This window comes from Pelophylax lessonae (assembly GCF_965119305.1).
Source record: "Pelophylax lessonae genome assembly, chromosome: 4".
Classification (NCBI taxonomy): domain Eukaryota; kingdom Metazoa; phylum Chordata; class Amphibia; order Anura; family Ranidae; genus Pelophylax; species Pelophylax lessonae.
In genome coordinates, this window is record NC_138771.1 from 657,403,294 (window position 1) to 657,428,348 (window position 25,055).

Consider the following 25,055-nt stretch of genomic DNA (forward strand, 5'->3'; position numbering starts at 1 on the left):
TCTGGACCGGATCTCTAATTTCCCCAGCATTGTGGCAGCCAGCCTGTCTGCCAGAGCAGATGGAAAATAAAAAAAGGAGGTCAGAGTTGCTGGCCCGGGGGAGTGGACACAGTCTGGGGAGGGCAGCCCTGGAGCAGCAGAGAATGAGGCACCAGCATGCCATGTATTGCCGGCTTGCAGCTTGCCTGCAAGCAAACATGCCTGAGACGGTGGTCAGGTAGGTCAGGCTAGTTGTCAGGTAGGTCAGTGTAGTGGTCAGGTAGGTCAGGCTAATGGTCATATAGGTCAGGCTAGTGGTCAGGTAGGTCAGTGTAGGGGTCAGGTGGATCAGTGTAGTGTTAAGGTGGGTCAGTGTAGTGGTCAGGTAGGTCAGGGTAGTGGTCAGGTAGGTCAGGGTAGTGGTCAAGTAGGTCAGTTACATAGTTAGTCAGGTTGAAAAAAGACACAAGTCCATCTGGCTTAACCAATAAAAAAAATAAAAAAAACAGTAAAGAAAACCCAACCAAACAATTCCATATACACAATCTTATACCTGCAGTTGATCCAGAGGAAGGTGAAAAAAAAAAAACAGCAAAGCATGATCCAATTTACGACAGCAGAGGAAAAAAATTCCTTCCTGATCCCCGAGAGGCAATCGGATATTCCCTGGATCAACTTTACCTATAACTATTAGTAGCCATTTATATTAGGTACACCCAGGAAAGAATCCAGGCCTTTTTTTAAAACAATCTAGTGAGCCGGCCAGAACCACCTCTAGAGGGAGTCTATTCAACATTTTCACAGTTCTTACAGTGAAGAAACCTTTCCGTATTTGGAGATGAAATCTATTTTCCTCTAGATGTAAAGAGTGCCCCCTTGTCCTCTGTATTGACCTTAAAGTGAATAACTCAACACCAAGTTCACTATATGGACCCCTTTTGTATTTATACATGGTGATCATTTCCCCCCTTAATCTCCTCTTCTCAAGAATAAATTCAGTTCCTCTAATCTTTTCTCATAGCTGAGGTCCTCCATGCCTCGTATCAGTTTGGTTGCCCTTCTCTGCACTTTCTTTAGTTCCCCGATATTCTTTTTAAGAACTAGTGCCCAAAACTGAACTGCATATTCCAGATGAGGTCTTACTAATGATTTGTACAGGGGCAAAATGATATCTCTCTCTCTCTGGAGTCCATGCCTCTTCTAATACAAAGAAGGACTTTGCTTGCTTTGGAAACAGCAGCTTGGCATTGCATGCTATTATTAAGCTTATGATCTACCAGAACACCCAGATCCTTCTCCGCTATGGATTGCCCCAGTTCTACTCCCCCTAGTATGTATGATGCATGCATATTCTTAGCCTCCAAGTGCATAACTTTACATTTATCAACATTAAACCTCATTTGCCACATAGTTGCCCAATGAAACAGTGCATTGAGGTCAGTTTGTAAATTGGAGACATCCTGTAAAGAAGTTATTCCACTGCAAAGCTTGGTGTCATCTGCAAAGACTGAAATGGTACTTTTAATCCCAAACCCTATATCATTTATAAAGCTATAAAAAAGTAAGGGTCCCAACACTGAACCTTGGGGTACACCACTGATAACTTTAGACCATTCAGAGAAAGAATCATTAACTACTACTCTCTGAATTCAACCTTTTAGCCAATTTTCTATCCATTTGCAAACTGATCTTTCCAAGCCTGTAGACTTTACCTTACACATTAGCCGTGTGTGGGGAACTTTGCCAAACGCTTTTGCAAAATCCAAGTATACCACATCCACAGCCACCCCTCTGTCCAAGGTTTTACTTACCTCCTGATAAAAAGAAATCAGGTTTGTTTGACAACTTCTGTCTTTCATGAATCCATGCTGTCTGTTGCTTAAAATATTTTTTTCCAGCAGGAACTCATCTATGTGGTCTTTTATTAAATTCACCAATATCTTCCTGACTATAGAAGTTAAACTAACAGGTCTATGGTTACTTGGCAAAGACTTTGATCCCTTTTTAAATATAGGCACCACATTGGCTCTACGCTAATCCAGTGGTACTATTCCAGTCCTTAACGAGTCCCTAAAAATTAGAAACAAAGGCTTAGAAATTACAGCGCTCAATTCTTTTAGGATGCGTGGGTGGATGCCATCTGGTCCAGGCACTTTATCCACCCTGATTCTGTCTAAATATTTCTGGACCAGATCACTTTTGAGCCATTGTGGATCATTTGGGGCTGTGTCACTACCATCCTCATTATGGTCATGAGTAGAGTTGAGCGGACACCTGGATGTCCGTGTCCGTGTCCCGGACTTCTGCCGAACTTTTCCCGGACACCGAACCCCATTGAAGTCAATAGGGACCCAAACTTTCAGGCACTAAAATGGCTCTAAAACACCAATGGAAAGGGCTAGAGTGCTGCAAATGGCAGCAAAACGTAGTTAAGAGCATGGCAAGTGCTCTGCAAACAAATGTGGATAGGGAAATAACTTAAAGCGGAGTTCCACCCTGGATTTTTTTTTTTTAATACCCCCGGAACAGTCAGGGCAAGTGCATTCCACAATGGCTAGCCTCTGATCTGTCCCGGGTTGCACTTACCTGCAAGACGAAATACTTACCTTGCAAACGTCTTGTCCAGCGCTGCCATCTCAGATGTGGGCAGCTTGAAGCCAGCGCGTCCTCTTCTGCGTCTTCTTCCGCCTTCTGTGGTCCCACGATGCTCTGCGCCGGCCCCGACGTCACTTCCGGGTCGCGCGCGTCACCCCTCCACAGCTTCTGGGCATGCCCAGAAGCTGTTTAGAAGGGGATGACGCGCGCGACCCGGAACTGACGTCGGGGCCGGTGCAATGATTCCTGGGAGCTATGACGTCCAGCTCCCAGGAATCATTGCAGAGCCAGGAAGTGACGACGGGCCGCGGCCGAGGAAGGAGGAAGAAGGAAGTAAGGTAAGTATATTTTCTTCGCTACGAGGTAAGTAAAAAAAAAAAAATATGCGAGTATCCATTTCTTTTTCAGGTGACCCGGAGCGAGAAGATGGAGGTAAGTATAAAAATAGGGTGGAACTCCACTTTAAAACAACAAAAAAAAAACAGAAAAATAAAACAATGTTCTTCATCTCTGAAGGACGAGGCCCATATGGAGTAGGAGGGAGGTTGAGGTGGTGGTGGATGTGGCGGTGTCATAGGCGTGCGCACAGGGTGTGCCAGGTGTACCTGGGCACACCCTAATCACCTAGGCAACATTAGCATTATCGCTCTGTTTGCCAGTGAGGAGATGGGAAAGATCTCCCTCGGACCTGCTCTGCTCTATTTTACTTTGCCAGCAGGGAGAGTAATGTATCGGGGCCATGTACATGTAGGCAAACACATGCATGTGTATTTCAACTTTGGGGTGTACACCCTAATGCAATAGGCTGCGCACACCTATGGGCGGTGTAGGTGGAAGCGGCGGTGGAGGAGGACCAGGGCCGGATTAAGAGCATCATGGGCTTGGTGCTGAGGATTTTGAAGGGCCTTAAGGGCCGTGCCTTGGCATGCACCCAGAGGAGGAAGGGTGCAGCCATGCATGCCTAATTCAACATGGGATGCTGTCTCTGAAGCCCATAAACACATCCATGCAACGGCAACTGTCCCTCCTTGTCCGGCCTTCGTGCTGTGTGGGGAGGTTCTGAGGGAGCTGCCTGGGGAAGCGAGCATAGAAGCCAGACTTCTGTGTTTACAAGTGACAGAAGAGTGGTAACAGTGAATATGGCCAACCCGGGGCCTATATTAAGGTAGGGGCCTGGAGCTGCAGCTCCAATAGCCCCTACGTTAATCTGGCCCTGAGGAGGACGAGGTAGCCAACACTGCTTTTTTTCAGAAATTTTAAATGAGGGTACACCCCAAAAGAGTGAGAAAGAGCAAAAATAGAACAATGGCCGGGTAAGGTCGGTATCCATCGCTATTCTGCACAGTACGGAAAAGTCCAGTGGGATCCATGCCTGGTTCATTTTAATGAAAGTGAGCTTGTCCACATTGTCTCTGGACAGGCGGCTGCGCTTGTCTGTGATAACGCCCCCAGCCGTGCTAAATACCCGTTCAGATAATACACTGGCTGCAGGGCACGCCAGCACCTCCAAGGCGTAAAGGGCAAGCTCAGGCCATGTGCCCAACTTGGAGACCCAGAAGTTGAAGGGGGCAGACCCGTCATTCAGTACGTCTAGGCGTGTGCACACATACTGCTCCACCATGTTGGTGAAATGCTGCCTCGGCCATGCTAACCCTGCCTTCTGAGGTGCTGGCAGTGCCCTGGTTGCGTTGGCGACCTCTTCCTCCTCCTCCTCCTCTGCCTTGTGCTTCCACTGTGGCCCCGCTGTCAGGTGGGAATGCCAGCAGCATCGCGTCTACCAGCGTGCGCTTGTACTCGCGCATCTTGCGATCGCGCTCCAGTGAGTGAATTAAGGACGGTACGTTGTCCTTGTAACGGGGATCCAGCAGCGTGGCCACCCAGTAATCAGCACAAGTTAGAATGTGGGCAACTCGGCGGGTTCTTGTGGAGACACTGCAGCATGTAATCGCTCATGTGTGCCAGGCTGCCCAGAGGCAACGAAAGGCTGTCCTCTGTGGGAGGTGTATCGTCTGTGTCCTCTGTATCCCCCCAGCCACGCACCAGTGATGGCCATGAGCTGGCCTGGGTGCCACCCTGCTGTGAACATGATTCCATCTCCTCCTCCATCTCCTCCTCCTCATCCTCCAGAACTGTGCCCCTGCTGGACAATTGTGTCCCTGGTATGTGCAGGAACCCACCCTCGGAGCCCCTTGCGAATGACTGCCCTGAAAGCCTTGGAAATGTTACCTCTTCATCCTCCTCCTTCTCCTCCTCATCCTGTGCCACATCCTCTTCCATCATCGCCCGAATAGTTTTTTCAAGGAGGCATAGAAGTGGGATAGTTAAGCTGACAACGGCGTCATCGGCACTGGCCATGTTGGTGGAGTACTCAAAACAGCGCAACAAGGCACACAGGTCTCGCATGGAGGCCCAGTTATTGGTGGTGAAGTGGTGCTGTTCCGCAGAGCGACTCACGCGTGCGTGCTGCAGCTGAAGCTCCACTATGGCCTGCTGCTGCTCGCACAGTCTTTCCAGCATGTGCAAGGTGGAGTTCCACCTTGTGGGCACGTCACATATGAGGCGGTGAGCAGGAAGGCCGAAGTTACGCTGCAGCGCTGACAGGCGAGCAGCAGCAGGGTGAGAACACCGAAAGTGCGCACAGACGGCCCGCACTTTCTGCAGCAGCTCTGACATATCGGGGTAGTTTTTAAGGAACCTCTGCACCACCAAATTCAGCACATGCGCCAAGCAAGGGATGTGCGTCAAACCGGCTAGGCCCAGAGCTGCTATGAGATTTCGCCCGTTATCGCACACCACCAGGCCGGGCTTGAGGCTCGCTGGCAGCAACCACTCATTTGTCTGCTGTTCCATGCTCCTCCAGAACTCCTGCGCGGTGTGTGTGTTTTTCCCCCAAACAGGCAAGTTTTAAAACTGCCTGCTGTCGTTTACCCCTGGCCGTGCTGAAGTTGGTGGTGAAGGTGTTACGCTGACCAGATGAGGAGGCGGTAGAGGATGAGGAAGCGGAGTAGGAGGAGTTAGGAACAGGAGGCAAACTGAAGCGCCCTGCAATCCTCGGTGGTGGAAGGACATGCGCCAAATTGCTATCCGCCTCAGGCCCATCTGTCACTGCATTTACCCAGTGTGCCGTTAAGGAGATATAACGCCCCTGACCGTGCTTACTGGTCCACGTATCGGTAGTTAGGTGGACCTTGGCACAGATGGCGTTGCGCAGTGCACACCTGATTTTTTCCCCCACTTGGTTGTGCAGGGAAGGGATGGCTTGCCTGGAAAAGTAGTGGCGGCTGGGCACGACGTACTGTGGGACAGCCACCGACATAAGGTTTTTAAAACTGTGCGTCTCCACCAGACGGAATGACAGCATTTCAAAGGCCAAGAATTTTTAAATGCTGGCATTCAGGGCCAGGGATCGCGGGTGGGTAGGGGGGTACTTCCTCTTCCTCTCAAGTGTTTGGGAGATGGAAAGCTGAACGCTTCCACGGGACATTGTGGAGATGGTTGGTGACCCAGGTGGTGGTGTTGCTGACAGATCGTCTGTTTGCGGGGTGGCAGGTGCCGGTATCACTACAGATGTGGATGGAGCGGCCGAGACTGCAGCAGAAGAGGAAGCAGGATGAGCCAGAGACGTTTCTTGGTTTTGAAGGTGTCTACTCCACTGCAGCTCGTGCTTTGCACTTAGATGCCTGATCATGCAGGTTGTGCTCAGGTTGAGAAGGTTTATGCCTCGCTTCAGGCTTTTGTGTCCTGTCATCAGCAAATTTTCTAAAGAACTTCCACGCTAGAGAACTCCTTTGAGCTGGCTTTGGTGCGCTCGTTCCCTTGCTGCGTTGGGCAGTACCAGGCGTAGTGTCTAGGGCACGGCCGCTCCGCTTCTGCACCCTGCTCCCTCTTCTGCTGTGCTGGTGGCTCTGTGCGACCTCCGCCTCTTTCTCCAAACTACTCAGGTCACCTGCATGACCTTCATTCCATGTGGGGTCGAGGACCTCATCGTCCTCCACATCATCTTCCACCCAGTCTTCACCCCTGCCCTCCTTGTCTTTCTCCACAATTCTGAACGCTGCAGCAGTTGGCACCTGCGTTTCGTCATCATCGGAGACGTGCTGCGATGGTCCTTGCATGTACTCATCTTGAGAAATAAGTGGTTGGGCATCGCTGCACTCAATCTCTTCCACTTTTGGGGCAGGGCTAGGTGGATGGCCCTGGGAAACCCTGCTGACAGAGTCATCAAAAAGAAGAAGAGACTGCTGTATGGCTTGGGGCTCAGACTGCTTGCCTGATTTGCAAGGGGGTGAGGTGAAAGACGGTTGGACATTGGCTGCAGGTGCCAACTCTGACCTTTCTGCAGTAGACTGGGTGGGAGACAATGTGAAGGAACTGGAGGCACTGTCAGCAGCAAACCAATCTACTATCGCCTCTACTTCTTCTGGCCTCATCACTTCTAGAGGCGCATGATGCCCTACCAAATACTGATGCAGGTTCTGTCGCCTACTCACACTTGAGGAAGGTGTTTCACTTGTGCGTGTAGCTGGCACAGATCGACCACGTCCTCTCTTTGCAACAGGAGCTCTACCAGCAGCACCACGACCCAGGCCACAGCCCCAATTTGACGGTCTCCTCATATTTCTGTAATTTATGATCTTGCCCTAGAAAGGTGTTTATTGAATAGCGGAAAAAAACAACAACAGTATCGCACGGGTGTATCTCACAGTCAAGTATGCAAACTATGCCGCAATTTAATGTTTTTTACCCCAAAAGGGTGTATATTGAATAGTGGAATAGGAAAAAGGATAAAAAACTGTGTATCTCACACGTACAAACACAGACTAGGCCCCGATTAAAATTTTTTGTACCCTAAAGGGAGGATGAGGAAGAGGAGTAGGAGGAGTTGGGAACAGGAGGCAAACTGAAGCGCCCTGCAATCCTTGGCGGTGGAAGGAGATGCACCAAACAAATTTAAAAGGTGTATCTCCCACGTACCGATACAGACTATGCCGTAATTTAATTTTTTACACTCCAAAAGGGTGTATATTGAATAGCGGAATAGGAAAAATTTTATAATACGATGTATCTCACACGTACAAACACAGACTAGGCCCCGATTACAATTTTTTGTACCCTAAAGGCAGGATGAGGAAGAGGAGTAGGAGGAGTTGGGAACAGGAGGCAAACTGAAGCGCCCTGCAATCCTCGGCGGTAGAAGGAGATGCGCCAAACAAATTTAAAAATGTGTATCTCACATGTACCGATACAGACTATCCCGCAATTTAATTTTTTACACTCAAACAGGGTGTATATTGAATAGCGGAATAGGACAAATTTTACAAAACGGTGTATCTCACACGTACAAACACAAACTAGGCCCCGATTACAATTTTTTGTACCCTAAAGGCAGGATGAGGAGTAGGAGGAGTTCGGAACAGGCAGGAGGCAGACTGAAGCACCCTCAAATCCTCGGCCGTATGAGATGCGCCCCAAAAATTGGAAAGGTGTATCTCACACGTACCGACACAGACTATCCCGCAATTTAATTGTTTTTACCCAAAGGTGTAGATTGAATAGCGGAATAGAAAATATGATATCAAAAGGTGTATGTATCTCACACGTACCGACACAGACTATCCCGCAATTTAATTGTTTATACCCAAAGGTTTTTATTGAATAGCGGAATAGAAAATATTATCAAAAAAAGGTGTATGTATCTCACACGTACAGAACCAGACTAGGCCCCAATTACTTTTTTTTTGTACCCCCCAAAGGCAGGATGAGGAGTAGGAGGAGTTCGGAACAGGCAGCACCCTCAAATCTTCGGTAGTATGAGATGCACCCCAAAAATTGGAAAGGTGTATCTCACACGTACCAACACAGACTATCCCGCAATTTAATTGTTTATACCCAAAGCTTTTTATTGAATAGCGGAATAGAAAATATTATCAAAAAAAGGTGTATGTATCTCACACGTACAGAACCAGACTAGGCCCCAATTACTATTTTTTGTACCCCCAAAGGCAGGATGAGGAGTAGGAGGAGTTCGGAACAGGCAGCACCCTCAAATCTTCGGAAGTATGAGATGCACCCCAAAAATTGGAAAGGTGTATCTCACACGTACCAACACAGACTATCCCGCAATTTAATTGTTTATACCCAAAGGTTTTCATTGAATAGCGGAATAGAAAATATTATCAAAAAAAGGTGTATGTATCTCACACGTACAGAACCAGACTAGGCCCCAATTACTATTTTTTGTACCCCCAAAGGCAGGATGAGGAGTAGGAGGAGTTCGGAACAGGCAGCACCCTCAAATCTTCGAAAGTATGAGATGCACCCCAAAAATTGGAAAGGTGTATCTCACACGTACCAACACAGACTATCCCGCAATTTAATTGTTTATACCCAAAGGTTTTTATTGAATAGCGGAATAGAAAATATTATCAAAAAAAGGTGTATGTATCTCACACGTACAGAACCAAACTAGGCCCCAATTACTATTTTTTGTACCCCCAAAGGCAGGATTAAGAGTAGGAGGAGTTCGGAACAGGCAGCACCCTCAAATCCTCGGAAGTATGAGATGCACCCCAAAAATTGGAAAGGTGTATCTCACACGTACCAACACAGACTATCCTGCAATTTAATTGTTTATACCCAAAGGTTTTTATTGAATAGCGGAATAGAAAATATTATCAAAAAAAGGTGTATGTATCTCACACGTACAGAACCAGACTAGGCCCCAATTACTATTTTTTGTACCCCCAAAGGCAGGATGAGGAGTAGGAGGAGTTCAGAACAGGCAGCACCCTCAAATCTTCGGAAGTATGAGATGCACCCCAAAAATTGGAAAGTTGTATCTCACACGTACCAACACAGACTATCCCGCAATTTAATTGTTTATACCCAAAGGTTTTTTTTTTTAAATACATTTTATTGAAGTTTTTCACATTACAAAATGCCGAATACAACCATGGTTAACCCAAAGGTTTTTATTGAATAGCGGAATAGAAAATATTATCAAAAAAAGGTGTATGTATCTCACATGTACAGAACCAGACTAGGCCCCAATTACTATTTTTTGTACCCCCAAAGGCAGGATGAGGAGTAGGAGGAGTTCGGAACAGGCAGCACCCTCAAATCTTTGGAACTATGAGATGCACCCCAAAAATTGGAAAGGTGTATCTCACACGTACCAACACAGACTATCCCGCAATTTAATTGTTTATACCCAAAGGTTTTTATTGAATAGCGGAATAGAAAATATTATCAAAAAAAGGTGTATGTATCTCACACGTACAGAACCAGACTAGGCCCCAATTACTATTTTTTGTACCCCCAAAGGCAGGATGAGGAGTAGGAGGAGTTCGGAACAGGCAGCACCCTCAAATCTTCGGAAGTATGAGATGCACCCCAAAAATTGGAAAGGTGTATCTCACACGTACCAACACAGACTATCCCGCGATTTAATTGTTTATACCCAAAGGTTTTTATTGAATAGCGGAATAGAAAATATTATCAAAAAAGGTGTATGTATCTCACACGTACAGAACCAGACTAGGCCCCAATTACTATTTTTCGTACCCCCAAAGGCAGGATGAGGAGTAGGAGGAGTTCGGAACAGGCAGCACCCTCAAATCTTCGGAAGTATGAGATGCACCCCAAAAATTGGAAAGGTGTATCTCACACGTACCAACACAGACATTCCTGCAATTTAATTGTTTATACCCAAAGGTTTTTATTGAATAGCGGAATAGAAAATATTATCAAAAAAAGGTGTATGTATCTCACACGTACAGAACGGAATAGAAAATATGATATAAAATTGGTGTGATTTATTAATAGCACATGTGAACAGCAGTGTTTTATATCAGTCAGCTCTGCTGCAGGCTATGGAGGGGAAAAAAAAAAAAATTCCCCTTTTAAGTTTGTAATTTTTAACTAGATTAGTACAGACTATGCCACAATTTAATTTTTTTAACCCAAGGGTGTATATTGAATAGTGGAATAGAAAAAAGTGTATAATTTTTGAAATCACTCAATATTAGCACATGTGAACACAGCAGTGTATTATCACAGTCAGCACAGCAGCACTGAAGGAAAAACGTTGCACACAGTGACTGATAGAAAAAGACTTTTCTCCCTCCTCCTCAGTGGGCAAAAAAGATTGTTTTCACTGCACCCCACACACAGCAAAATCGATGTGGACCAGCTCTGCTGCAGGCTATGGAGGGAAAAAAAAAATTCCCCTTTTAAGTTTGTAATTTTTAACTAGATTAGTACAGACTATGCCACAATTTAATTTTTTTAACCCAAGGGTGTATATTGAATAGTGGAATAGAAAAAAGTGTATAACTTTTGAAATCACTCAATAATAGCACATGTGAACACAGCAGTGTATTATCACAGTCAGCACAGCAGCACTGAAGGAAAAACGCTGCACACAGTGACTGATAGAAAAAGACTTTTCTCCCTCCTCCTCAGTGGGCAAAAAAGATTGTGTTCACTGCACCCCACACACAGCAAAATCGATGTGGACCACTGACACCTGCCTATCTCCAGCCTCTCCCTAAAAGGATTGATAAGATCGGTCACTGCAAACCCGCCCCACACAGCAAAATCGATTGTAGAACACTGACCCTAAAAATCAGCAGCCTCGCCCTAAAATGCCCTACAACTCGCCCTGCCTAAAACACTCCGACCTGTCCCTCAATTCTATCCGGACACAAATGATTTTTGCCTGTCTGTCCCTAATCAGCAGCCAGCACGATGTGTGCTCTGTCCCTGAACTACAGCATAATGACGCAGCGGCGCTGGCTCGAACTTATAAAGACTTGGTCACATGCTTCAGATGGCCAATCACAGCTACTAATACATTTGTAGGCATGGCTGGGATGGCTTAAGGCACACCAGTTAAACGCTTGTTGATTGGCTGTTGAAAGCCCGCCATGAAAAGCGCTCCAATGCATACAAAACCCGGAAATAAAATGACCGAACACAGATTTTTACCCGAATATACAGTAAAGTTTTCGGGTCCGTGTTCGGGTAACAAAAATCCAATTATTCGGTACGAACACGAATAATACAGTCCGTGTTCGCTCAACTCTAGTCATGAGCTCCCGCATGCTCACTGTTTTTTTCAGTGGTATAATTTAGTGGTGAAAATTATGAGTGCCCCCCCCCCCAGTTTTGACTGTGGTATTGTATGTGCCCCCCCCCCCATAATATTGTTCCTAGAGTCGCCACTGTAGTAATGCCCACCAAATGCAAACATTTAAGTGAATTGGGCTGTCCTGATACCATGCAACCGGAGAGTCTGTTCCCGACTCCCTCCAATAGCAGCCTGCTAAGGACAGGGGAGAGGGGGCGCCCACTGGAAGCAAACCTTAGTCTCAGCATGGTGCCCCTGGGGGGGGGGGGAGGTGAGAGCAGATTGCTCGTCTTCCTGTCTCCCCTTGTCATGTACATATCACATGACCCAAGATGGGACGAAGGAGAAACTGCCGTGCCGTGCTGAGACTGAGGTGTGATCTGTTAGCACACATTAGGGGGGCGTAATGTACCATCTTCCCCCTGGGCACTGCATGACCTTGTTCCAGCACTGAGTGGAGCTATACTAAAGGACCAATCATCATAAGATTTCAATGAGTATGGGTTAAAAAATGTTCTCATTGCAGTTTATCAGTGACAGTGATCAGGCGAACTGTATCTTGCTCTTCCCTTCAGGCACAAGTCATATCTGTACAATCTAACAATGTGTCCCCACCGCATTCTTCTCACTGAAAGCAACTTCCTCCTCCAATGTGTCCCACCTTCCTTCATATATATGTGTATTGTGTATGTGATCCAAACATAGGGTTCAACTCAGCATTCCCAGCAGTGCAGATTATTTCAGGAGAGAAGAGATAGATAGAGGAAGGAGCAGAGTCCTCCAGCAGTGCAGAGTATTTCAGGAGAAGAGAGTCATAGAAGAAGAAGCAGAGTCCTCCAGCAGAGCAGAGTATTTTAGGAGAAGAGAGTCATAGAGGAAGGAGCAGAGTCCTCCAGCAGTGCAGAGTATTTCAGGAGAGGAGAGTTATAGAGAAAGGAGCAGGGTCCTCCAGCAGAGCAGAGTATTTCAGGAGAGGAGAGTTATAGAGGAGTCCTCCAGCCCCTCCAGGTGTGTCAGGAGAGAGGAGTCTCTCTCGCTGAGAGTCTGAAGCTGCTCCAGGTGATCTGTGTGAGAGGGGAGTGTGGTGAAATCTATCCCAGCCCTCCTGGCTTCTTCCTGGGGAAGCCATGGCGGCCAGCAGGGCCTCTCCTGCTGGCAGCTCACAGCCATCCCCTGGGCTGATTGGTGACATGCCTGCTCCTGTACAAGTCATGGCTGGTGACCTCTCTGCCCCTGGTGAGGATGAAGGTGCAGAGTCCATTCGGGAGCAAGTGGTGGCCGGGATTAAGGTCCTGAATAAGGAGAGAGACATGCTCTACAAACTTAGAGCGGAGTCTGCGAAAGCAGCGTGAGGGCTTGTATAGCTGGAACCATGGATCCATGGATTCGGAAATCCAATTGGCTAAAGTTCGGGTGGAACACCAGGAAACCATTGTGGCCATCATGGAAGGTTGAGATGGGCCTTTCGAGGAGAAGTTTTGTAATGACTGGAGATTTACGAGGATGGCAAAGATGGAGGTGGAGGAGGACACCCCCAGTTCTGACCCCCTGCCCCCTCAGGGTGAGGTAAGCAGCCACAGTGGTGGAACTACTAGGGTTGTAGAAGTCGCCATTGCGACTGGGCCCTGTAGTTCCACCACTGTGGGGGGGCTCCATCCATTCTGGCTGTACTACTGTGAGGGGCTGGCTGGCCGGCCAGCCGCCCACCCCTCCGTTCGTTCCGTCGCACAGGGGGTGCAGCCACCCACTGAGAAAGGCTGAGCACTGGAGTCTCTGGAGTGTGGAGCCCTGCCTATCCTCTCCAGAGAGAGAAGTCGCTGCCACTAATCCCACCCCCCTCACCACCGCTGTTCCTAATTCCACCACCCTCACCATCACCACTGCTTCCACTAATCCCACCCCCTCTCACCACTACTGCTGCCACTGATCCACCTCTCCTCACCACCACCCCTGCCACTGATACCACCCTCCTCACCACCATCACTGCTGCCACTAATCCCACCCCCCACACCACCACCGATACCACTGATCCCACCCCCCTCACCACCAATGCCACTGATCCCACCCCCCTTCACCGCTGCCACTGATCCCACCCTCCTCACCACCACTGCTGCCACTAATACCACCCCCCTCACCACCACTGCCACTGATCCCACCCTCCTCACCACCACTGCCACTGATCTCACCCCCCCTCAACACCACTGCTGCCACTGATCCCACCCTTTTTACTAACACCACCGCTGCCACCGATCCCAACCCCGCTGCCACTTATTCCACCCCCTTTACCACCACCGCTGTCACTTATTCCACTCCCTTTACCCCCACCACTGCCACTCATCCCATCCCACCACAGCTGCCACTCATCCCATCCCCCGACCACAGCTGCCATTGATCCCATCCAATTACCACCACCGCTGCCACTGATCTCATCCCATTACCACCACCGCTGCCACTGATCCCATCCTATTACCACTACCACTGCCACTCATCCCATCCCATTACCACCACTGCTGCCACTGATCCCCTCCCACTACCACCACTGCCACTCATGCCATACCACCACCGCTGCCACTCATGCCATCCTACCACTGCTGCCACTCATGCCATCCCACCACCGCTGCCACTGATCCCATCCTATTCCCCACCCCTACCACCACCACTCATCCCATCCCCCCCCACCACTACCACCACCACTGCCTCTCATCCCATCTACCCCATCACCACTGATGCCACTAATCCCATTCCCCCCACCGCTGCCACTCATGTGATCCCATCACCGCTGCCACTGATTCCATCCCCCCACCAATGCTGGCGCTCATCCCATTCTTTCCCCCCATCACTACCACCACCGCTGTGGCTCATTCCAACCCCATGCTCCAGGGGGCCCATGCCTCACCCCTGTACACCTGGATAGGTGGGGCGGGGGGTGGCATATAGAGGAACCCTTTCCCTCTCTACTGCAGGAAGAAAATGGAGGGGATCAGTTCCTCTATATGCCGCCCCTTCCAGTACAGGGGTGATGGACCATCCCACCAATATGTGTGTAATGGACAATCGTACCCATACAGGTGTAATGGACAATCCTGCTGGCTCAGTCCAAGCAGTTAATAATAATAATAGTAATATACAGGCTAAAGTTACATCAGTGTGGGGCCTTGGCCTTGATAAGCCTACATTTGCTCAGGTGGTACACTGTAATATCAAACCAGAGCTACAGCCAAAGAGGAACTCCGCTTCCAAGCAGGGTTTTCCACCACAAGCCGCCACTTTGAGCACCCCTGGATCTGGTCTTGGGTCGCTGGCTTCTGCTGGGGGTCCAAGGCGAAATGTAGTCATTCCTAAATAGGAAGGAGGTGCAATCCCTCCAGCATGGTGTATGGTGGTAGACATGATTTTGGAGATTGTTTTTTTTTGGGCAAACGACCACTATGCCCTAATACACGTAGCCGGGAGCTGGGAGTACACAATTAGCTTCACCAGGCCAGAGGGTCTTGACTTGTTCTGGGAACGATATGAGGCTCTGTGCAGGTCAAGATCCGAATGTGCAGGTCAACTGTAAAAAAGACTATCATCCTCACTAATGAGAGTGTTCCTGCTCAGTTAGTCGTGCAGGTCCTTTGCAACGCAGAATAATGCAAAGCTTGAGAAAGAGTTGCAGGAATTGAAAGAGATGTTGGTTATGACTAAAGAATATATGCAAAGTAAAGCATGTCAAGTAGTTGCCTTAGAGGAGAATTGTAAAGTGAGAGCAATGATTGTAGATCCCACATGGAATCCCGAAGACACGCTCCAGTTTTCAGATGATGAGTATGTGTACTATTCTGATGATAGTGATGATCTGGATGAGTGTCAGGCACGTGTAATAATCACACAACAGAGAAAAAGAAAAAAAAACTTGTGAGCATGGTGGAGAGAATGGTTTGCGGGATAGTGATTGTGATGAACTGAATGGTAAGTAGTAAAGGGGTATACCCAAACTGAGCTGAAGGAGCAGCTTTCAGTGGCGACCGAGTGTTTGGAAGACACTGTAAGCAAGGCAAATGATTTAGGAAATAGGGCACTCAAAGTTAAACCTGCAGTGGCTTCAAAGTGTGTTCACACCCCTGTAGGCAGAGCTAAAGATTTGAATGAGCGGTGTGCAGCCCTCATAAACAAGTCTAATAATGTCCTAGCAAAGGATAAAGGCCATAAACCTGTGAGCAAAAGTAGGACATGTGGCACTGTTACTTCCCTGAAGCGGGAAGCTGAGGATATGATCAGCTATGGCTAAATTGAGTCGGATACAAGGAAGGCAAGGCCTTTGGTCTCCAGGAGACATATGTGGACTGATTTACTTAAGGTGGGGATTTCTAGAGAGGAAATAGATGGGATTCCTACATCAGTTTTGTTTAAGAGGTGGATGCAAGTGGTTGGAAATAGTAGATTCAGTCACATTAAGTGTTTTTGTTGTCATCGAATGAGGCATTTTTCTAGATACTGCCATGCTGTGAAGATTGGACTACAGCAGGCTAGTGTTTGCAGGACAGCACGGAGAGACATTCAGGTTTATTCTTTGTGTTGGATGTCAATGCCTTTCCGTGAAGGCAACAGTGGGCACCCTACAATAGTTTTGCAGTTAAAAGTGTACAGATTAAGAAATGTGAGGAGTGAGCTATTTTTTTTTGGCACAGGTGGAAGGAACATATAATCTGCTTCGTCTCTTACTCTTTTAAGGTACTGGGTATCGAGAGGTGGAGCAAGCAGAGCAGATGACCAAGCCAGATGGGATGAGGCAGACCAGAAGATCGGATGAGAGCCTGAGGAAGATGCGGATGATTTTCTAATGGTGGCTGAATTGGAGCAGACTTTCATCTGAGCATTTCCTTATGACCTGGAGGAAATGGAAGGAGGACAAGGGACTTTCTTCATCTGGAATTTTCTTTCCACAGACTGCCAAGGACATTGCTAACCCTGCTCAAAGGAATGTTGGAGTTTTCCAGGTACTTTGTCTGATTGCCCAGAACATACGGGAGTCGAAAGGGAATTTTTTCCTCCCATTTACAATACTGGGGATTTATTCCATCCTTTCCTGGAGAAAGACTTTAAGAGCTATGAGAATTCTATAAAAATCAAGAGGTGGAATGTGTTGGTATGGATATTTGATGATTTTATAGCAAATTTATTTTTCAGTTAGATTCTGTGTTAAGTAGCTCAGCTTAACTCCAAATCCTTGATTAATACATCTTTGATAGAAGCTAATTATAAATATTTTTGCAATGGTATATGGTCCTGGTCGGATTGGCTGCCGCGGTTCGGGAAGCTTCTTCTAGCTGCTTTAGGGGATGTGGATAAGAGGGCACAGTCTTACATACCTGGTGGACTTGCACGAAAGTCTGGCAGTTTTACCTATTCCCTTACTCAAATTAACCTAGTGAAATCTCCTCATCAAATGCTTCTGGGCAAACCTGTTGAGGGGACACCGAGATATACCAAACCTCTAATGGCGTTCATATTCACGGCAGCTAAAATACAGGTAGCTATAGCCCGCTCCTGGCGATCACCCGTGGTGCCGTTCGGGTTGCTGAAGGCTAAGCTGACCTGGACCATGATAAATGAGAGGATGGTGGCCATGCTTCAAGATAAAATTAATCTTTTCAAGAAAACATGGGACCCCTGGGTGGAGTACCTAGCTGGACCTCTCTGATTGGAGGCGGAGCCTCTACCTAATGGGGTCACATTGTTTGCTTTTAACTCCTAACCCAAGGGTTCTTTGATCTAGACACCGACACTTTATTATTCACTTCTTTTCCTTCTTTCTTCTATTCTTCCTTCTTTTTCCATACTTTTTTCCTATATCTTCCTCTTCTCTCTCGTAAGCTTTATTACTAACATTGGTTGTTAATGGACCAATGCTGGCCCTCGGCCACCACATCTTGCAGTCATTGCTTATATCTGGCAAACAAGCAGTACCCCTGCTTGGACTGAAGACAGTGAACACCTCCACAGTATGTTATGGCATTATGGACTGGGGGTCGGGCGGGTCGCTCTCTCCCTAGTGGCACAGCATGTTCCCACTGGGGCATTGGGGGGAGTGGCGGGGCCCGGACCAGCCAGCACAGATACAGTCTACACTGAGGAGTTCCACCAATTGCAGATGTTTATGTTACTGTTTTATTAATTTGAGAACCATGGCAAATGTTTTGAAAGGATTTTGATTTCTTGTTCTACAGCCATGGACTGTTTGTACCTTTTGTATATCCTTTATTCTGAAACCAATACACATTTTTGAAATATAGATTCTGTGTTAGGAAGCTAGGTTGCCCCTGCCAATCATATGCAAATAAACTAGTCTGATTGGTTTAGGAGCTAAACAGAGGAACAAGAAGTATGGGGAGGTGGTGTTTAGGACTTTTGAAACAAGCATGTGTTCAAAGGGGAGTTGTTTTTGGAACACAAAAGGAACAACGTGTCTGCTTTAGACTTGATCTGAGGGATTTTGGAGAAAACAGTCCATCTCCATAATAAGAAGTTGAGTACCTGTTTAGGATATTTATTGCATACACATTGTACAAGCTTAGGATAACTAGCTTGTGCATGTTGAAAAATAACAGAGGGTCTCTCACCTATACGGCTATCTAAATAAAATTAATTGGAGCAAAAAGGGGTGGGGGAATTAATTGCCCCCTAAAAATGCTCTCGGTACCACCTCTTTGCCCTAATAAAGTCCGTTGACCATGAAATACTAATTGTGCAAAAATAGACGAGACAAACGGTTCCCCTCAGACAGAGGTCAACTATGGACACAAAATTAATCATAAAAATTACTTTATTAAATTGAAAAATGTGGCATACATAGACTCCCAGAAACATGCATAATCTCAAGAGTAAAAAACATGTACATAAAGACAAAACAAAAAACTTTGGGATGGCTGCAGCGACCAACCCAGACCTGTGAATGGACCAAATTAGTGAAGTTAGTGATGAGAGGAGGTCCACTTGTATGATAGGACACAGTCCCTGATGATTAGTAAATTCCACAAGGCTGGGTGGTTGGGAAAAAAGGGATCCACGGCATTCAGAGAGTCAGTTCAGTGTATAGACCCATATTCCAGTTAGATTACACAGAGAATATTCCCTAAAGTAGAATTTGGGCTCTTTCACACGGGCTTTCCGTATGTCCGCAAATCATCCTATTTTTTTGCGGATGATTTGCGGACATAATGTAAGTCTATGGCATTGCGGATGTCAGCGGAATACCATCCGCTGACATCCGATTTCCTTCCTTTCAGTTCTGTTCCCGTTTTTTCGAACGGAACAGAACCCTATTTTTGTTCCGTTCAAAAAACGGAAAGGAAGGAAAATCGGATGTCAGCGGTGTCATCCGCTGACATCCGCAATCCCCATAGACTTACATTAGGTCCGCATATCATCCGCAAACGGATGGGATGATATGCGGACCTACGGAGCGGATGACAGAAATGTCATCCGCTCCGTGAAAAAAAAAAAAGGACCGCAGCGGACCTTTCACACGGAAAGCCCGTGTGAAAGAGCCCTTAGGCAATATGAACTGAAGGCTTGAAAAACACAGTCAGGCGGTAGTGGAGTAATTAGCATAGACCGGTAGAATGGAGGTTAAATTGCGCGGCTGTTAAGTGTAGTAACAGAGTTCTCTGTGTAATCCATGTATAAAGCACCGTACCTCTTAAGAATAAACCGGTCTGTTACATCCTCCTGGACCTGTGATCATGGGATCCGGGTGTTCAGCGTAGGTCTGCAGAGCTGCAGCGTCCTTGCCTCGCTTGGAGGCTTCCAGCTACCTCCTGTGCTTCTACTGAGCATGTGCAGGAGGGCCGAGCGGCAAGCCGTCACTTCAGCATGACTTCCTTGACGATTCTCCTACCCAAGCAGATAGGCTTAGTGACGCCGGAATCCCTGGTTGGTGCGGTGAAGATGACGCGTTTCACCAGCCAATAAACGCTGGTTTCATCAAGATCTGATGAAACCAGCGTTTATTGGCTGGTGAAACGTGTCAGTATATATACAAGTTATAGAAAAATAGTGACACCAAATATTATTTATAAATGAGGAAATATTCCCAAAACCTTTTAATCATAAAGTTGATCTAAATACATTATTGTTAATTTTAGGCATTTTGTATTTCAGTAAAATTAAAATTGAAAAAAAAAAAATGCAACAAAAGACTTCCATGCTGAGACTTTAAAGGAAACCTATACTGAGGGGACTATGGAGAAGACAATGCTGGACCCCTTCTGAAAATGCTGTTTGCCTGACTGTCTCTGGTTTTTGTCTCAGTACTTTAAGACACTGATCTGGAACAATCATGCAGATGAAGAAATCCAAAGTTCATTCAAAACCACCAATCTGAATACTTGTTCTGGGTCAATTACCTAGAGCAGTGATGGCGAAACTAGGCACCCCAGATGTTTTGGAATTACATTTCCCATGATGCTCATGCACTCTGCAGTGTAGTTGAGCATCATGGGAAATGTAGTTCAAAAACATCTGGGGTGCCAAGGTTCGCCATCACTGGCCAAGAGTGTATGGAAGCCATTGGATCAGCATGACAGCCGGGGAACTAGTATTTTTAGAAGAAGTAGTTCCCAAGGGTTGCTGCTATACTTCCTCCCTACATGTCCCCTATAATACAATTGTGTAGGGTGCAGACAGGTTAGTGTGTGATGATATATTAGCAGTATGTGTCTCCTTTTTATGTCCTGTATATCCCGGGGAAGGTGAGAGCTCTATGCTGCTCTGTACAGACACACACCGGGTTATACCGCTCCTCTTCCTCTGCCCCCCAACCTGCTCTACAGTATTGTCACCCTTCACCCCTCTGCAGACCTTCTCCCCTTCCCTCCCCCAATTTCCATGAGTCCTCCAAATATAGATGGAGCTCATCACCCACCACCATCTACCAGACCTCACTTCTGTCCTTCCCAGTCCCCTCCCACCAGATGGGGTCATGTGACCTCTCCTAGATGTACAGAGGATGCAGTGTGGTCACAGTGATGGGATAGGATGTGGTCACCTCTCCTCTATTTCCTCCTCCTATTCCATGTACACCGAGGAGTGGGAAAAAAAGGAGGAAAGGTTCCCATTGTCACTCACTGTGATAATTTCCTGTTTGGAAAATTAGAGGAGATAGAATCACAAGTGACTGTCCAATAGCAGTGACCCCTGTAGTTGGTTAGTCATTCCAGCCAATCACAGTGATCTGTGAGGGAGGGAGAAATCTCACTTAAGCACATAACGACCGCCCGTCACAGCCGCTCCTGTGCAAAGCGACGTTATATTACGTCGCTCGCTCAGGAGACTCTAGGGGATGAGCGCACGCCACCGGTGGCGTGCTCCCACCCCCACTCGTTACCTGGGGAGCCAGCGCGTGTGACCGGCGGCTCCGATGGCCGCCGGCCGCTCGTGATCTCCCGCAGCTGAGAAAGAAGGACGGACGGCTGACGTAAACACAGCTGTCTGTCCTTCTCCCTGAAGTGATCATAGAGGCTATGTGATCCTGCTATATAGGATCACATGTCTCTGTGATTACTTCACAAGCCACGCCCCTTGACAGTTAGAATCACACCTCTAGGGACACATTTAACCCACTGATCACCAGTAATGTTAACCCCTTCCCTGCCAGTGTGATTATTACAGTAACAGTGCAAATTTTTAGCACTGATTACTGTAGTAATGTCACTGGTACCCCCAAAAGTGTCAAAAATGCCAGTCAGGGGTCCGATCTGTCCGCTGCAATGTCGCAGTCCTGCAAAAAATCGCAGATCGCTGTCATTACTAGTAAAAAAAAAAAACAATAAAAATTACATAAATCTTTCCTGTAGTAAGTAGACGCGCAAAACAATCAAAATACACTTATTGCAATTTTTTTTTTTTACCAAAGATATGTAGCAGAAAAAAAATTGGCCTAAAATGTTAAAAAATGTAGATTTTTTAAATTTTTTGGGGGAATGTTATATAGCAGAATGCTCCTTTTTTGTATATAGCGCAAAAAATAAAAATCGCACAGCTGATCAAATACCACCTAAAGAAATCTCTATTTGTGGGGGAAAAAATGATGTAAATTTGGTTTGGGTACAGCGTCCGTGTAATTGTCCGTTAAAGTAACGCAGTGCCGAATCGCAAAATATGGCCTGGTCATTAAGGGGGGAAATCCTTCCGATCTTAAAGTGGTTAAAATGGAATTAAACACAAAACTAAAAATGAAATATTCTGCAGCTCACCGATCATTAGATGTTAGTTTGTTTAGGCTATTTTCCCTCTTTTCACCTGGTGATCTGGCCAGTAACACACCTCCTGTATTAGGGAGTCCCCACTCTGGATGAAGTAGCAATGGAAACACCTTTTGGACAGCAGCATTATCAGTGTGAGGGGGAGATGAGATGTACTATGAGATTTAGGTACACTAACAAATTGAAGCCAAACTCCAGCTCACACTTTAGCAACATTTTTGTTTTTTACTTTTAGGATGAAACTTTACCATAAATAAATAAAAGCTGATCATTGTAAACACCCCTGTCAGTGGCAAATGTTTCATCCCTGTAAACTGATACAGAGGACCTTGTTCTTTTGAAAAACAGCAGACTTACTGGCCAGATCACTAGATGAAAATAGAAGTAAGAAAGCCTAAAAAAGAAAATGATTGTAGATATCACATTTAGGAATTGGTAAACTGCAATATAATAATTGTTTGCTTGTGAGGTTAATACCACTTTAGGTGTCCCCAATAATGTATCTTTCCAACCCATCCCTCTCTGCACCGAGTTCTCACATCTCCCAATCCCCCCCACACATCTTTATACAACCTCCCTCTACACATATCCCAGCATGGAGGGGCTCAGTGAAGGTGGTGGTGAAGGTGTGGAGGAGTCGGATCGGGTCACACAGATCATAAAAGGAGATCCACCCGGCCTCATAATCCAGATATATCCTGACTCTGTTACTGGAGATATTGGTGAGTAAGGGGATTCCGTTACTGTCATGTACCACCACATACTGATTACCATTCCTGTACAATCCCCAGGACTTGTTATTACATCCAATCGCTGCCTGCTCTCCTCTCCTGTCTATACTGGGGTAACACATCCCGACTCCCCACCAATCTGATCCCCCGACATCCACTTCCCAGTAATGTCTCCCTGAGGAGAAACTCTGACTGCTCAACACCTGAGGACGAATCTGGAATCTCTCTGGTGTTTTTGGACGATTCTGGTTTCTATCTGACCAGGATACAGTTTTCCTGTCATCTGATATATGTAGCTTATTATGGGCTGTGTTTACATCCAGTAATATGTCTGCAGCTTCCTGTATATAGAATTCTACATTTACCTCTGTTATTATATCAGATAATGTGTGTAATGTGTGTGATATCCCAGCCGTATCCAGACCCCCTCCATCATGGAGGAGCTTCTCATGTCTCTCTCTGTCCTCATTATCTCCATCCTCAGTATCACACAAGTCACCTGTGTCTGATTCCTGTAGGACAGTCAGTGGATCCGTCACGTTACACAGCTCCTCAATGTGACGCATCTTCCTGGACAGTTCCTCCTTCTTTATTTCCAGATCCCGGATGGAGATGGAGATCCGCTCTGCCCGCCTGGAGATCTCCCTCAGGATTCTCTTCTCCAGGTCTTTCAGACGTCTCCTGAGATCTCTAAACAGGGCAGTGACTCTCTCGGTGTCACCAGCTGCTTTTTCTTCTACTTTCCTCCTATGTTCCTGCAGACTCTGGACTCTTTCCTCCATCTCCTCTCTCTTTGTCAGAAGTTTCTGTAGAACATTCCTCAGTGTCCGCTTCTTCTTCTTAGAAGCCTCATCCAGTGACTCCATCTCATGTCCTTTATGTTCTCCAATCATACAACAAGACACACAGATACAGGTATCATCCTCAGTGCAGTAATACTCCAGGATCTTCTTATGGACGGAGCATTTCCTGCTCTCCATGGACAAGGTGGGGTCACATAAGATGTGTTCTGGGGACTTTTTGTGGACTCTCAGGTGTTTATCACACAGAGAAACCTCACAGAGCAGACAGGATCTAACAGCAGGTACAGGAGAGTCCACACAGTGAGTACAGAAGACCCCAGAGTCCTCCTGATCTGGCTGAACAGACAGGAAATTCTCCACTATGTTACGCAGTGTTATGTTCCTGTGCAGTGCAGGCCGATCCGGAAACTTCTCTCTGCATTCAGGACAGGAATATCCTCCAGACCCCTCCTGTGTATCCAGCACACGATCAATACAGACCCGGCAGAAGTTGTGTCCACATCTCAGCATTACAGGATCTGTATAAATGTTCAGACAGACGGAACATTCCAGCTCAGCTCTCAGATCTGCAGACGCCATTGCTGACAGCAGAAAAGAGAAATGAAACTAAAATTCTCTGACTCCGGGGAAGAATGCAGTTGGGAGGGGTGACCTCCTCCTACACAGGGTGAGGCTGGGCTGTGACTTCTACTTTATTCATAGGATTCGTTATATGGAGGAACAGAGATAATAAGAGGGCCTCATTTAGAACAATGTCCCTGTTCTGTAAAAAAGCTTATCTTGTAGATTGAGGGGGGAAAAGGGAACAGCCATTTTATTTATCAAACATGTATTTATGATTAAGCAGATATATTGGATGTATATGTTAGAAGTCATATTGTATAACCATAGGCGTGCGCACAGGGTGTGCCGAGTGTGCCTGGGCACACCCTAATCACCTAGGGCACATTAGCATTATCACTCTGTTTGCCAGTGAGGAGATGGGAAAGATCTCCCTCTGACTTGCTCTGCCATAAGAGAAGTGCCTACGCACTTCTATTTCACTGTGCCAGAAGGGAGAGTAATATACCGGGGCCATATACATGTAGGCACACACATGCATGTGTGTTGAAACTTTGGGATGCACACCCTAATGCAATAGGCTGCGCACACCTATGTGTATAACAACTGTTCAAAAGTCATTTACACCTCCAGCTGTACAGATTACTATCTCGATCTTTGAAGACCTGTTCAGCCAACGAGTTTTAGAAGTGACAAGCCATGTGAATGACCATCTGCATATCAAAGAATGTCACCAAAGACTCAGCTCACTCCATCAGTCTCCCCATGCATCACCAGCTTACTAACAGACATATCAGCCTGGATGTCACATCAATTCCTCAAACTCAACTCATCCAAAACCGAGCTCATATTTTCTCCCCCGCGTTCCTCTTCCCCTGATTTCTCTGTCAACATCAACGGCACAACTATCAACCCTGTCCACCCATGCCAAGGTCCTAGGTATAATCCTGGACTCTGAGCTATCCTTTCGGATACACATCCAGTCACTGTCCAAAGCTTGCCACCTCAAACT

General features: G+C 46.7%; 1 protein-coding gene across 1 annotated transcript in view; it reads right to left on the reverse strand.

Annotated features, from left to right (window-relative positions):
* LOC309553058 (uncharacterized protein) overlaps nt 1-24,061 on the reverse strand; it is a gene marked incomplete at both ends in the record, with an annotated part of 124,735 nt that extends 100,674 nt beyond the window's left edge. The window contains one exon of the mRNA XM_082253956.1: nt 22,600-24,061. Coding sequence (XP_082110082.1) covers nt 22,600-24,061 — 1,462 coding nt within the window. The remainder of the gene's footprint in view (nt 1-22,599) is intronic.
* Nucleotides 24,062-25,055: the final 994 nt, after the last annotated feature.